We start from the raw sequence: 12,047 nt of genomic DNA on the forward strand, positions 1-12,047 counted from the left end.
AATGCCTATGATTGTCCCTCAGCTGACTAGCACACCTGCTTCTCGGAAAGTTTTGTCATGTTTAAGGCCCTGCATTAGGAATGGGATCAAAGTACACTTCTGACTTTGTTCCTCTGAAGTCAGAAGTCGGACAGCCTGTACAGCTGGAACCCAATGTGACCAGGTCAGAAAATCAATGCCTCCAGTGGCAAATTTCCTGGTAAAATCACAGCATGCATGTTTTGGCAGGGGAAAAAAAAAAAAAGAGAGAGAGAAAATGTCCTTCCTACATAAATCTTTGGATTTATGAAATGCCACTGGATAGTGCTCCATCTTAAGTCTTTAATTCTTCTCTTCATGTTTTTCTTGCAAGTCAGGCAGCAGGTGAGTCCCTTCTCAGTGGCACCATCCCTTTCTGCTCCCTGTCCCCTGAGAGGACACATCTGCCACAACCTTGAATTAGAGACTTGCATGTTGTGAATCTGCAACCTGGACATGACACTGTGCCTAGCATCTACCGATAAAGCTTGCTGGGTTGTTGCTTATGGAAAATCAAGAGCTGAAGTCCTGGCTGCTACTATTATTTATTATTATTATTATTATTATTATTAAGCAGGACAAGGTTTGTAGGAAGACTGAATAACTTTTATTATACCAATAAGTGTAGCTGCAAAAATCGGACAAGCAAGCCCAGTACAAATGGGGCTAGTTGCTCACCGTTCCACGGAACTGCGCAGGTCAGGCATGCCTGAATGAATGGGGCTGGCACCCACAGAGCTGAGGCACCTCTAGCCTGGGGGAACGTTGGGTGCTCTAATAAACGAGATCAGACTTTTCCAGCCACAGACCTTGTCCTGCCAGTCAGTGTCCTTTGTCATGGCCACAGCCCAGTATCACTGGAGCTCTCTGATGAGCAATTGATGCCTCTCTCTCTGCAGTAACGCACTGTTTCCTTCTCTTCCCACTCCTGCCCTCGGTTGACTGACCCACTCCCTTCCTCATCCCCCCCAACACCCTGACTGACCCGCTCCCCTCCTTACTCCCCAGATACCCTGACTGACCCACTCCCGTCCTCGACCCCCAAGACACCCCGACTGACCCGCTCCCCCCCTCACCCCCCTAGACACCCTCACTGACCCGCTCCCCCCCCACACCCCCCAACAGACACCCCGACTGACCCGCTCCCCGCCTCAGCCCCCAGACACCCTGACTGACCCGCTCACCCCCCCAAGACACCCTGACTGACCCGCTCACCCCCTCACCCCCCAGACACCCCGACTGACCCGCTCCCCTCCTCGCTCTCGCCCCCCCCAGACACCCTGAATGACACGCTCCCGCTCTGTCCCTTTAAACGCGCCCGCCCGCCCTGCTCCCCCCTCCGCTCACGCTCCCCCGGCGCGTGACGCCATTAGCGCGCGCCGCGCGGCGGCCCTTCCCGCCCGTGCAGCGTCGATCGCGCGCGACGGGCCCGGAGCGGCGGCTGTGGCGGGCGCCGAGGATGTGAGTGGGGCCGGGGCGGGGGCCGGGGCCGCGGGGGATCGGCGTCCATCCGGCCCGGCCGCGGCGCGGAACGGCCCCGTCGCCGCGCGGGGATGCCGAGGGGAGCGCGCCGGAGCCGCCGAGGAGGAGATGGCGGGGCGAGGGTCAGGGATGGGGCCTCGGCGCCGCGGCCTACCGCGCCCGGGGGCGGGGAGGGAAGGAGGGAGGGAGGCCGGGCCGGGGAGGGGCCGGGCCGGGTGGGGCTGGGCCGGGGCCTGGAGGGGAGCCGGGGCAGGGGGTCTCGGCGCTCCCCACGGCCGGGGCGGCGGGAGGAGCGCTGTGCGGGCCCGGGGGCGGGCGGGCCGGCCGGCCGGCGGCGCCGGGCCTGGCAGAAGCGGCGGGCGGCGCGGGCCCCGGGGTGCGGGCTCTGCTCTGAACCGACTCTGTGCTTGGTCTGTGCTTTTCTCTCCCTGTTCCTCAGCCCGCGCCTTGGCTTCGCTCATAGTATGGCAACACGTACGGTGCGGTCAGCAGCGACAAGCCCTCGGTCCGCCCGGCGCCGTAACGTACCCCATGGCGTGCGAACCGGGACGCGGAGCTGGCTGCCCCTGCGCTCCTCTGGCCCTGCTCGCTGTAGTTAGCTTGGGCGAGCGGCCGTAACTTTGCAAAGAACTGCCGAGCGTTGAACTCTCTCCTCACACGAGGAAATCTTTTCCCCATTTTGCAAATGAGGATCTGAAGCAAACAGCCATTAAAGGACTTGCCTGTAGTCGTGCAGGAAGTCCGGGGGAGAGCTGAGTTTGCTTCCTTTGCTACAGAATTACAGCTCTCTTAAGAGGGCAAATCAACTCTTTAAAGCAGAGAGGTGTGTGTGTGAAATGACTGTTTGGCCTGTATAGATTGCTCTTAGATTTTCTGGTTTGGGGGTGGGTGCTGCAAAAACATTGACTTGTTAGGGATTGAGAGGTTTTTTTGATTGTAGGAAAGAAACATGCCGCTTAGAAGTGCGTTGTTATACACCCTTGTGTGAAGACCCATGATTTTATTCTTTCCACATCTTCCAGTGAACGTTTGAACACATACAGGTGAACGTGCCCACAGGCTGTGTCTTTTAGGCTGAGGTTTCCAACTGAAGTAAGCTAGGCAAGTGGTATTCTTGAGGAAGGTACATATATTTTGATGGCAAGAAAACACTGGTTAGTTGGGAGGCTGCTTAAATGCTGCATGTACCATCATATAGAAGCTTGCTAAATGTGTGAACATCATCATATGGCTAATTTGTCTACTAAGTGCCTGTCCTGAGGAGTGGTGCTGGAGTGGTACCTGTTTAACTGAAGTATTACCTACTACTCCAGCAGCAGGCTGTGTAACAGCAAAGCATGTGCTGGTCTTCATCTGTGCTCTCTCTCTTCCCTCCTTCCAGTAGGGGTAGAACTGGAGCTAGCTATCAGACAATAATAGATAGTTTTGCATGGCTGAGCTGATAGCATCAGCACTGTGGTAGTCCACAGATGCAAGAGAAGTTGGTGTGTAGGAAGAGATAACACAAACCTGGCTATGGTATGTTTAGGAGAAGAAAGGTGGGAAAAGAAAATATCAAGTTTTTTGGTCTTGTGAGTCCAGAATCTTACCTGTTCTGTTCTTCCAAGTGAGTCAGCTGATCTCATGCAGTGGCTTTCAATTTTTGAACTTCAGCCCCCTCACACTTTGCACTAGAGGCATAGAGCTGGTTAGAAATGTCGTACAGCTGAATGATGTATACAGGTTTGCTATTCTTAGTCACCTTTGCAGCACCTGTGTTACCACCACTGGTGTTAGAGAAGACATTTTCTCTCCCAGGGAGCCCTGCCAGTGTCACATTTGTGTTGTGGGTTTCCTGTTCTCTATGCAAAAAGGCATGGTTGTTTCTTGACTTCTGGATCTGCAGAGAGCTGGGTTTGCAAATGTTCATTTGTGTTGCTTTTTGGAGTTGTTGTATTAGGGAAGATTGTGAAGCTGAAAATCGGGAGAGTGGGTTCAGCTGCTCAGAAGTGATCTTTTCCCGAACGTAAATTTAATTGCAATTTAGAGAACAAAGTAATTGCTTACCAGAATCTGACACCAGAAGCATGGAAGCAACTAGACTGTTGGATGCAGTGAGCTGGAGAGGTTTTCTTCTTGTTAACTAATTTTGCCTGTGATGCATGTAGAGATAGAGATGTTTCCAACATCATGCAGTACTGTGAATATTCAATGCCACTTCAGCTAAGCCTGGCAGTTCAGACATGCTTGTGCTGACTCTTCATTTCCTGGATGTTTCATTCGTAGGTAGATAATGGGTGTTACAGCAAATCAAACCTGCCACACTCTTTTAGAGGTGGTTATAACATAGATTGGAGGCAGCTTTGTAATGCAGGTGTTAAACAATCCATGTGGAATAGTCAAAATGCAGCAACGTGTTTAGACATCACAGAATATGTGATGGATGTAGCCTTCTCATGGGAAACGTCTGGAATTCAACTAATGCCCAGTATTTCAGTGTTAAATAGTGGGGTGTTAAATTTGTCTCCTTTTGGATCTAGAGTAGAGGGAACTGACTGGGGCTAGATGAGGTCAGAATCCAGTTTAGACTTTCTGCTAAGAAGTTAAAGTGAGATCTGCTGTTGCAGCAGTGTAGCAAACTGGGCCCTTTAATCTGGTCTTTCCAAGGCTGACAGAGCTTTGGAAGCAGTTTATTGTGGCTGAAAGCAGCCATAATTCAGTGGGGGGTTTTGTTCTTGACAACCCTTTCTTCCTGACAAATACATGCTATATGGCATAAACTGGTTTTGGAGAAAACCAGTGCTTACTCTTCTGGAGATAAGGCTGTTGTCAAGAGGCATGAGCTGCATGTACATCTTGCAGTGAAAATGGATGTCCTCTGTCTGCCATTTTTTTTGTTTGGATAATTAAGGTCTTTTGTACTTCAGTGAATGTCAAAATGATAGCTTTGGACATGGATGCAGACTTTTACATGAGGCACACAGTGCCAGTGTGAGCTGGCACAGAGGTTGGCTGTTAATGGCCATGAAACAGTATGTGCAACTGAAGTACTCTGTAGAAGTCAGTTGATGCCCAGTGTGCTGCCATTGTTGCAAAGCAGGTTTGTTGTTTTATGCCTATCTGTTAATTTCTTGTTTCTAAACCCTTTTATCTTGTCACTAGGCTGTTCTTTGGAGTTTATTGCACTCGATTAGGGATCGGTTCTCAGAATCGAGGAGTTAGAAGTGAGATTTGAGATAAGTGAGGCCCATTCGGTGCTGCTTTGGACGCCTCCGAAGGGGAAATGGAGTTATCAGGATTGAAAAAGAAGAGTTTGCTAGGACTCAAAGAAAATAATAAAAAATCCAACACTAGGTAATAATTCTGTCGGATTTTCTAGGCTTAACAAAACTGGGGATGTTATAGGGTGCTAGGGCTCTCCCAGTGAGGGTGAGGAATTGGAAATACACCTCTTTCTGCGTGAATTTCTGTATGTGAGAATTTCTGTATGCTATAGCTGTCTTCCTCAAAGCTGCTCTGTAATGTAAAATATTTTCCTTTTTCTAAAAAGTCCAACCTTGCCTAATGCTTTAACTCTGCAGTTATGGTGATCTTGAGTGACATTTGAAGTTCAATGTTTTGTGTTGCTGTTCTGTTCTTTGTTTGGGTGGGGGTTTTTTGTTGCTTGTGTTTTTCTATATTAAACAATGTCTTCTGCAATTTGTTCTTGAAGGGCTCCCTCACCAACCAAGCGCAAGGATAGGTCTGAAGAGAAATCAAAGGACAGGTCCAAGGATAAAGCAGCCACTAAGGAATCAGGTGAAAAGGATCGTGGTCGAGACAAGACACGCAAAAGACGCAGTGCTTCCAGTGGGAGCAGCAGTACCAGGTAGTTAGTTTTACAGGTAGTAACAAATTACAGTGTTTTCAGAAACCACCAGCTTGATTTCTGGTACGTTTCATTCCCTGTGTCATGGACATGTTGAAAGCTTGCATTGAGTTAGTCACAGTGCAGTTGTGTCTAACTTAAGGGGATTTATTTTTTTTTTAGGTGTGAATTTTCTTTGGCTGTCTAGTGAGCTATGGAGCATCAGTTTTCATTGTTCTAACTCACAGTTGCTCTCTCTGTAATTATCAGAAGTTTTTCAGCCATTCTTTTTCTGGGTACTCCACTTATTTTTATTCCCCCTCCACCGCCAACAGGTCCCGTTCCAGCTCAACTTCGAGTTCAGGGTCCAGTTCCAGCACCGGTTCTAGCAGTGGCTCTAGCTCCTCTTCTGCCTCAAGCCGCTCTGGGAGTTCCAGCACCTCACGCAGCTCCAGTTCCAGCAGCTCCTCTGGATCTCCAAGTCCATCTCGACGGAGACATGACAACAGGAGACGCTCTCGCTCCAAGTGAGTTTTATTTGACTTTGTCATGGTTTAACCCCAGCCAGGAACTAAGCACCCCACAGCCGCTCACTCGCTCCTCCCCACCCCCAGTGGGATGGGGAGAGAATCGGGAAAAAAAGTAAAACTCGTGGATTGAAGTAAGAACAGTTTAATAGAACAGAAAGGAAGAAACTATAATGGTAGTAATAGCAATACTAAAATGACAATAATAAAAGGATTGGAATATACAAAACAAGTGATGCACAATGCAATTGCTCACCACTCACTGACCGGCACCCAGTTAGTTCCCGAGCAGCGATCCCTCCCTGCCCAACTCCCCCTAGTTTATATACTGGGCGTGGCATCACATGGTGTGGAATACCCCATTGGCCAGTTTGGGTCAGCTGTCCTGGCTGTGTCCCCTCCCAACTTCTCGTGCCCCTCCAGCCTTCTTGCTGGCTGGGCATGAGAAGCTGAAAAATCCTTGACTTAGTCTAAACATTACTTAGAAACAACTGAAAACATCAGTGTTATTCTTCTCCTACTGAACCCAAAACACAGCACTGTGACAGCTACTAGGAAGAAAATTAACTCTATCCCTGCCAAAACCAGGACAGTCTTCTAGGAATTACCAGATTGCAGGTTAATTTCCACGTAGAATACAAGATTGTGATCAGAATAGATTGTTTTCTGAGGACCATTTGCTTTCTCCATAATTTAGAGATCTGAATTTTGTTAGAATGGGTGTGCTTCTTTTGCTTACAATCAGAACATATGCCCTGTAGGAAGAGAGATTAAAAATCTCATTTTAAAGAGAGTGATTTTAAATACTACATTTTGTAGAGGTAATTTTAATCAATGTTTCCCCAGTAGTATGGGACTATACGGGCACTAGATGAGAGTAAAGCTCTTTGGTTCCTGTAAATTACAGCCAAGACTAACAGAAAAGTGAGGGCTGAAAATGGTGTATATGTGTGTATGTATAGTCTTATGTATAAAAAAATAAAATGGGGGGGTGGGGGGACAAAGGAAGCATTTTCCTGTAAGGGTAGGAATCGAACTGTGTTAATGTCCGTACAGTTTTTCCTTTGGATAATTCTGTAGGTCAGGTGCTGAAGGCTGATAAAATCTACTGAATTATTATAAGACAGTGTGGTGGTTTGTTTTTTTTTTTTAGTATATCACTCAATTTATGGACAGTAAGATTAAGAAGCAGCATAAATATAAATTTTCTGCATACTGAATTTTTTAAAGATTAAAATTATGTTCCAGATTTTTTTTGTTTTCTTTTTTATGAAACTACAAAGAAATTGTGATACACAGCTACTTAAATAGTTTTTTTAACCATGACATTTCTGGACCTCTGTAGTGAACAGAAGATACAGAAACACAAATGATTGGATCTACTAATTTGCCTGGCTGTGGTATGGTTTAGTGTTCATGTCCTCATTTTGCCTCTTTAATTGTTGAGGCAAAGAATGTTTTTTGTTTTAACAACTGGGAAATTCCTTGACTATGGCCAAAAACTTTATAGAAATGTTTCCTAAATTTGGTGTTTGTTACCCTAGTTGCAGTAAAGTTGAAAACTCACAAAAAAAAGGCTCTCAAATTCCAGAAGGTTCTAAAGCAAAAGCAGACAAGGCAAATGCAAGTCCTGAGGTGTTTCTAAGTGGAACACCCTCACCACCACCCCAGCACTTCATAACCTGTAACTTTTTAAGAAAAAAGATGCCCTCCCAAGAAAAATGGTGCTTTTTAATCATGTGATAATGACTGGCTTCTTGGTTTTGTCTTGCATATTCCCTGAAAAATAAACATTTTCTATTGTCAAAATCAGGTCCAAGCCACCCAAGAGAGATGAAAAGGAGCGGAAGAGGCGGAGCCCGTCACCCAGACCCACAAAAGTGCATGTTGGAAGGCTCACTAGAAACGTGACCAAGGTAATGGCATGCTCCCCTGTAATATCAAGCTTGCATATCTTCTGTGAAGACGTGTGAGTGGCTCTTTTAAAGTTCTCAAAATGTTTTTTGTTGTTAGAGTGCTGCCAGGGTGTTGGTGTTGGAAATTCTTGCTTTGTGTCCAAATTGCTCAGTGAGGAAAATTTTGGTAGGATTTTACTGCATCAAATACAGTGCAGGCTTTTGAGACCGTGTGGTGCTTAAGAGGTCTGTCTGCTTTGTCAGTATTCCAGACCTTGTATGCTGCCTTACTAGGAAGAAAACTGTAGAAGTTGGGACAATAGCTGAAATTAACTTGGAGGCATTAAGGGTATCTGGAGGTTCTTGATAAAAGATCTGAAGAGAGCTGGGCTGGCTTGTGTTGTCTTTGCTAGAATGTAATTTAAAGGTCTTCAGAGGTAGAAGTGTAGGGTGCTGAAAAAGTAATGTGTTTTAAGGTGTGATTGTTAATATTTTTTAAGAGTTTTCAGCTGAGGGCATAAGTTCTCTTTTCAGGTCCCCAAGAGGATTTTTACACTAGTTGCATTTTTGTGGCTAGTGTTGACATGCAGCAGTAATGCTGCTAGAACTTAAGGTTTGGAACAATCCGAGAAGAAACTGAATAGACAACAGTAGAGAAAGCAGTGGTAATCCTTTCCACATCTGGCCAATGAAATATGTCTCTTTCTGATGGTGGCATTGATTTAAAGCTAATCCAGTGCTGTGGATTTACTGCTCTGTGCCAGCCAGACCTGGTCAGTAAGCGTGGTCTATGTCCTTAAGACTTGCTCTTTCTCTGCAGGATCACATCATGGAAATTTTTTCCACTTACGGAAAGATAAAAATGATTGACATGCCAGTTGACAGGCTAAATCCACACCTCTCTAAAGGTTATGCTTATGTGGAGTTTGAGAACCCAGACGATGCTGAGAAAGCCCTGAAACACATGGATGGAGGTAGGTATCAAATGCTGCAAGGAGGCTGGGTGCTTGTAAAAATCTTTGGAGCGGATGAGTTTGATCTGGAAATGAGTTAGAGGTGATAGGGAAGCCTTTGGGGAACTGATCTGAAATACTGTCTGTTTTCAGCCCAAATGGCTTTGGCTTTTGTGTGGTTCAGGACAGATCCAAAACATTGCAGAGCTACTAAAATTGAGGGTTTTTTTCAAAACAAACTAATAAAATTCTTGTGTCTGTGAAAATCTTTTTGGGTTAACATCTGAACTGAAATTTGATGGGATATTAGATGAAGTCTAGTATGTATGTGGACTTTGTCAAAATAACCCCTGAGCGGGTAGTGGAAATAGCACTGTAGGCTGATTCATGCTTCAGTTGCTTGTGACAAAGCTGTGAGTTGCAGTAATGTGATGTGTAGATGTTAGCGTTGGAAAATACTTACTTCTTCCTGTTTCTGTGATTCCCTAAAAAGGCCAGATTGATGGTCAGGAGATCACTGCCACAGCTGTGCTGGCACCACGACCTCGGCCGCCTCCCAGACGCTTTAGCCCACCCAGGAGGATGCTGCCACCACCACCGATGTGGCGCAGGTCACCCCCTCGCATGAGGAGAAGGTGAGAGCTGTGACAATTTGCATTTCCTTCTCAGTGTAACAGCATGTTATCACTGAAAGACTCGGCATGGGGGCAATTTCATCCTATTGGACTTGACTTTCCCCTCCAAATGACAGTAACACCTTTTGGGCATCAGTTGAGCCTGGATTGTACTTAACTCCTTAGCGCCAGGGTGACATGCTCTGGGCTACACCCTGAATGCAGTCTGTCAGAAATGTCAGATGCTTTCCAGCCTGTTCCCTGGAGTCCCTTCTGCATAAATGCTTCAAGGTGAAGTGGGAATGGACTTCTGGCTGGCAGAATGCTTTTGGCAGCCTGCTACAACTGCTTGCTTTTCTGAAGCCCTTGCACCTCCATCCCTTATTTCTATGAATGGGCACGACCAAAAAGCAGTCCTTCTGCATCAGGTGAGCAGAGTATGCTGACTCCAAGATAAAGATGTGACCTGACATGCACGTGCCTGTTGTGTGGCTTTGGGCTGCCTGAACGTGCTCAGATAAGAAGTCTTTCGGAGTCTTCCTCAGCATCTAGATGGGCTCCTCTGTCTTGGAAATTTGCTTAAACTCTTGCCACTAGTAAAAGTGGCTCCTGTTTGGGCCACTTGATTGCTGAAGAGCTTACCAACTATGAGTTTAAAAATGAGAACTAGCTAATGTGGCACAAGATCCACTGCCTGTTGGTCCTCCTTTAGACATGCCTTTTACTGAGGTCTGGCAAATGCTAGGTTTGACGTTCCCTCCTAATTGTTTGTTTTCTTCCCTAGTCTAACTTCTACTGTCCTGTTCAGGCTCTGTTAATATTCTGTGCCTGGAACCTTGGTGTCATACTGGTGGCCATACAGATTGATTGTAGCACTGAAGAGCTTGAAGCTTTACCTTTAGAGTTAGACTTCCACTAAGAAATGTCCCTGCATTTGAAAGGGCTTATATAAATCCTTTCCCTGAATATCACTGTATTTCAGGAGTCAAAGCTGACCTTTCAGGTAATGGAGAATCCGATGTAGAATGAACGTGAGCTTGTTTTGCTCGAGGAAGAAAAGATTCTTGTCTGTTCTTTGGATATTAAGTGTTCTTTCAACTTTCTAAAGCAGAGGAAGAGTAGCCAGAATATTCCTTCTGTGTAGTCAATCTTTGAATTGCCTTTTTCCTCTCTGGAGCTGGCTGTATTTTGCTGGAGCTCTTTTACCATATTGTATGAGGATTTTTTGGAGGGAGGCAGGGAAGTGTTTTTGAGAAGTTGGTAGATGAGCTGACAAATTACTGGAACCTGTTCCCCTTGTGTCCTAATGAAAGCTTTCTCCTTCATCTCTCTCAGGTCCCGGTCTCCTAGGCGCAGATCCCCTGTTCGCCGGCGATCAAGATCCAGATCTCCTGGACGAAGGCGCCATCGCAGCCGCTCCAGCTCAAACTCCTCACGATAAAGCAAAAAGACTGGACAGCTTTTTATTTTTTAACTTAAATCCCGTCAGACTAAATATTGTACCTTTTTTTTTTATAATGGGTCTGGGTGAGGAGGAGTGAGAGAGAGATAATCCTGGCAGTGAAGGTAACCTAAGAGGAGAGAGCAACAGTTCCTGGCCAGTAGATAGCCTTTGCTGTGGGGCTTCTAGTTTGCTGGCATTGAATTGAAATTATTTAAAAATGGCTTTGATTTTAAAGGCTGCGAAAACACCTTTTCCAGATAAATGGAAGGAAAGATGTTGCAGCTGCTCCTTCTCCAGTTAGCAGGCTGCTGCTTGGTGATTTCTAAATGCTTAGCACGCTGTACAGACGAGCATGTAAATCTTGAGCTATTTCAGAAACCCTGTATAGTGAGACAGGGAGGCATTTATCTTGATCTCTAGGTGCCAGCACAGGACTTTTCAGAGCAGCTGGAGTCCAGATCTGCCTGAGACTTAAATACAGAGTTGTCGCTTTATTCCAATTCCCAAACAGATTATTAGTTTCTGCAGAGTAAGCTCTTTCTGCAGGTAAAGCCCTTCTGTAACACATATACCAGGTGATCACCACGGAAACAACGGTCCAGCCCACTGAACATGATACTGTAGAAAAGAAGCTGGAAATCTTAAGAACTGGTTTGTAGCTGCCCCTGTAAGTGATTTCTTTCACCTTTTCTTAAAGGGTTTTGGTAAAAACTTCCTACACAACCCCCCAGTGAAACAATGCAAAAGCTTCTGCTTTTGCAAATCTCAAAATTGGTGACTGAGCATCAGCCCCTGGAAACTGCAAGGCAGAGAGGAAGGCTCGGGGCTGCTGTGCTGGCTGGATTAACCGGAGTTCACATAGGGAAAGGCAGAGAATTTACCACCTGTTGTACAGTCAATACTATAAAGATTTTTTCGTTTTGTTTTGTATCACTTTGTAGCCTTTTGGGCCATGTTGTGTTTGTACTTGTGTAGGACCAGCGACTATTGAATAAAGCAGTAGGGTTGAGAACAGCCGGCCTGCCTCGCTCCCTTCTCCAGCCCCTTTCTCGGCGCAGAGACGGGGAGGCCGGCAGCTGCCTTGTCTGGAGATTTTTACGGCAAAACCTCCCGGTTTTTACGGCTGTCCCCTCCCGCGGGATGCACCGCCCGCGAAGGGCGCCTGTCCCCTTAAGACCGGTGCGGGCGGCGCTTTTTCCCGAGCGTCACGCGGGCGAGCGCCGCGGATTGGCTGCTGCTGAGGGCGGGCGGAAGTGGGGTCGCTGCCTCGCCGCCCTCGGCGCTCTCC

General features: G+C 46.6%; 1 protein-coding gene across 4 annotated transcripts; it reads left to right on the forward strand.

Moving 5' to 3' along the window:
- The first annotated feature begins 1,388 nt into the window (after window positions 1-1,388).
- RNPS1 (RNA binding protein with serine rich domain 1) lies at window positions 1,389-11,773 on the forward strand. 4 transcript variants are annotated; one of them, XM_052773091.1, is made up of 8 exons: window positions 1,397-1,479; window positions 4,642-4,833; window positions 5,192-5,347; window positions 5,662-5,853; window positions 7,667-7,769; window positions 8,569-8,722; window positions 9,195-9,336; window positions 10,651-11,773. In XM_052773091.1, the coding sequence occupies exons 2-8, from the start codon at window positions 4,763-4,765 to the stop codon at window positions 10,754-10,756; spliced, it is 924 nt and encodes a 307-aa protein (XP_052629051.1). In that variant the 5' UTR covers window positions 1,397-1,479; window positions 4,642-4,762; the 3' UTR covers window positions 10,757-11,773. The 4 variants fall into 4 exon arrangements, with proteins under 4 accessions (XP_052629053.1, XP_052629051.1, XP_052629052.1 ...); XM_052773089.1 differs by lacking the exon at window positions 1,397-1,479 and adding an exon at window positions 1,875-2,323; XM_052773093.1 differs by lacking the exon at window positions 4,642-4,833 and having other exon boundaries at window positions 1,389-1,479.
- The last annotated feature ends 274 nt before the right edge of the window (window positions 11,774-12,047 follow it).

The sequence above is a fragment of the Harpia harpyja genome, chromosome 21, assembly GCF_026419915.1.
Source record: "Harpia harpyja isolate bHarHar1 chromosome 21, bHarHar1 primary haplotype, whole genome shotgun sequence".
In the NCBI taxonomy this organism is placed as follows: domain Eukaryota; kingdom Metazoa; phylum Chordata; class Aves; order Accipitriformes; family Accipitridae; genus Harpia; species Harpia harpyja.

Excerpts from the sequence above, each read along its gene's own strand:
- RNPS1 (XM_052773091.1), top strand. The coding sequence starts at position 4,763 with ATGGAGTTATCAGGATTGAAAAAGAAGAGTTTGCTAGGACTCAAAGAA. Across the intron at positions 5,854-7,666 it reads AGGAGACGCTCTCGCTCCAA|GTCCAAGCCACCCAAGAGAG; the intron begins GTGAGTTTTATT and ends TGTCAAAATCAG. Across the intron at positions 9,337-10,650 it reads CCCCCTCGCATGAGGAGAAG|GTCCCGGTCTCCTAGGCGCA; the intron begins GTGAGAGCTGTG and ends CATCTCTCTCAG.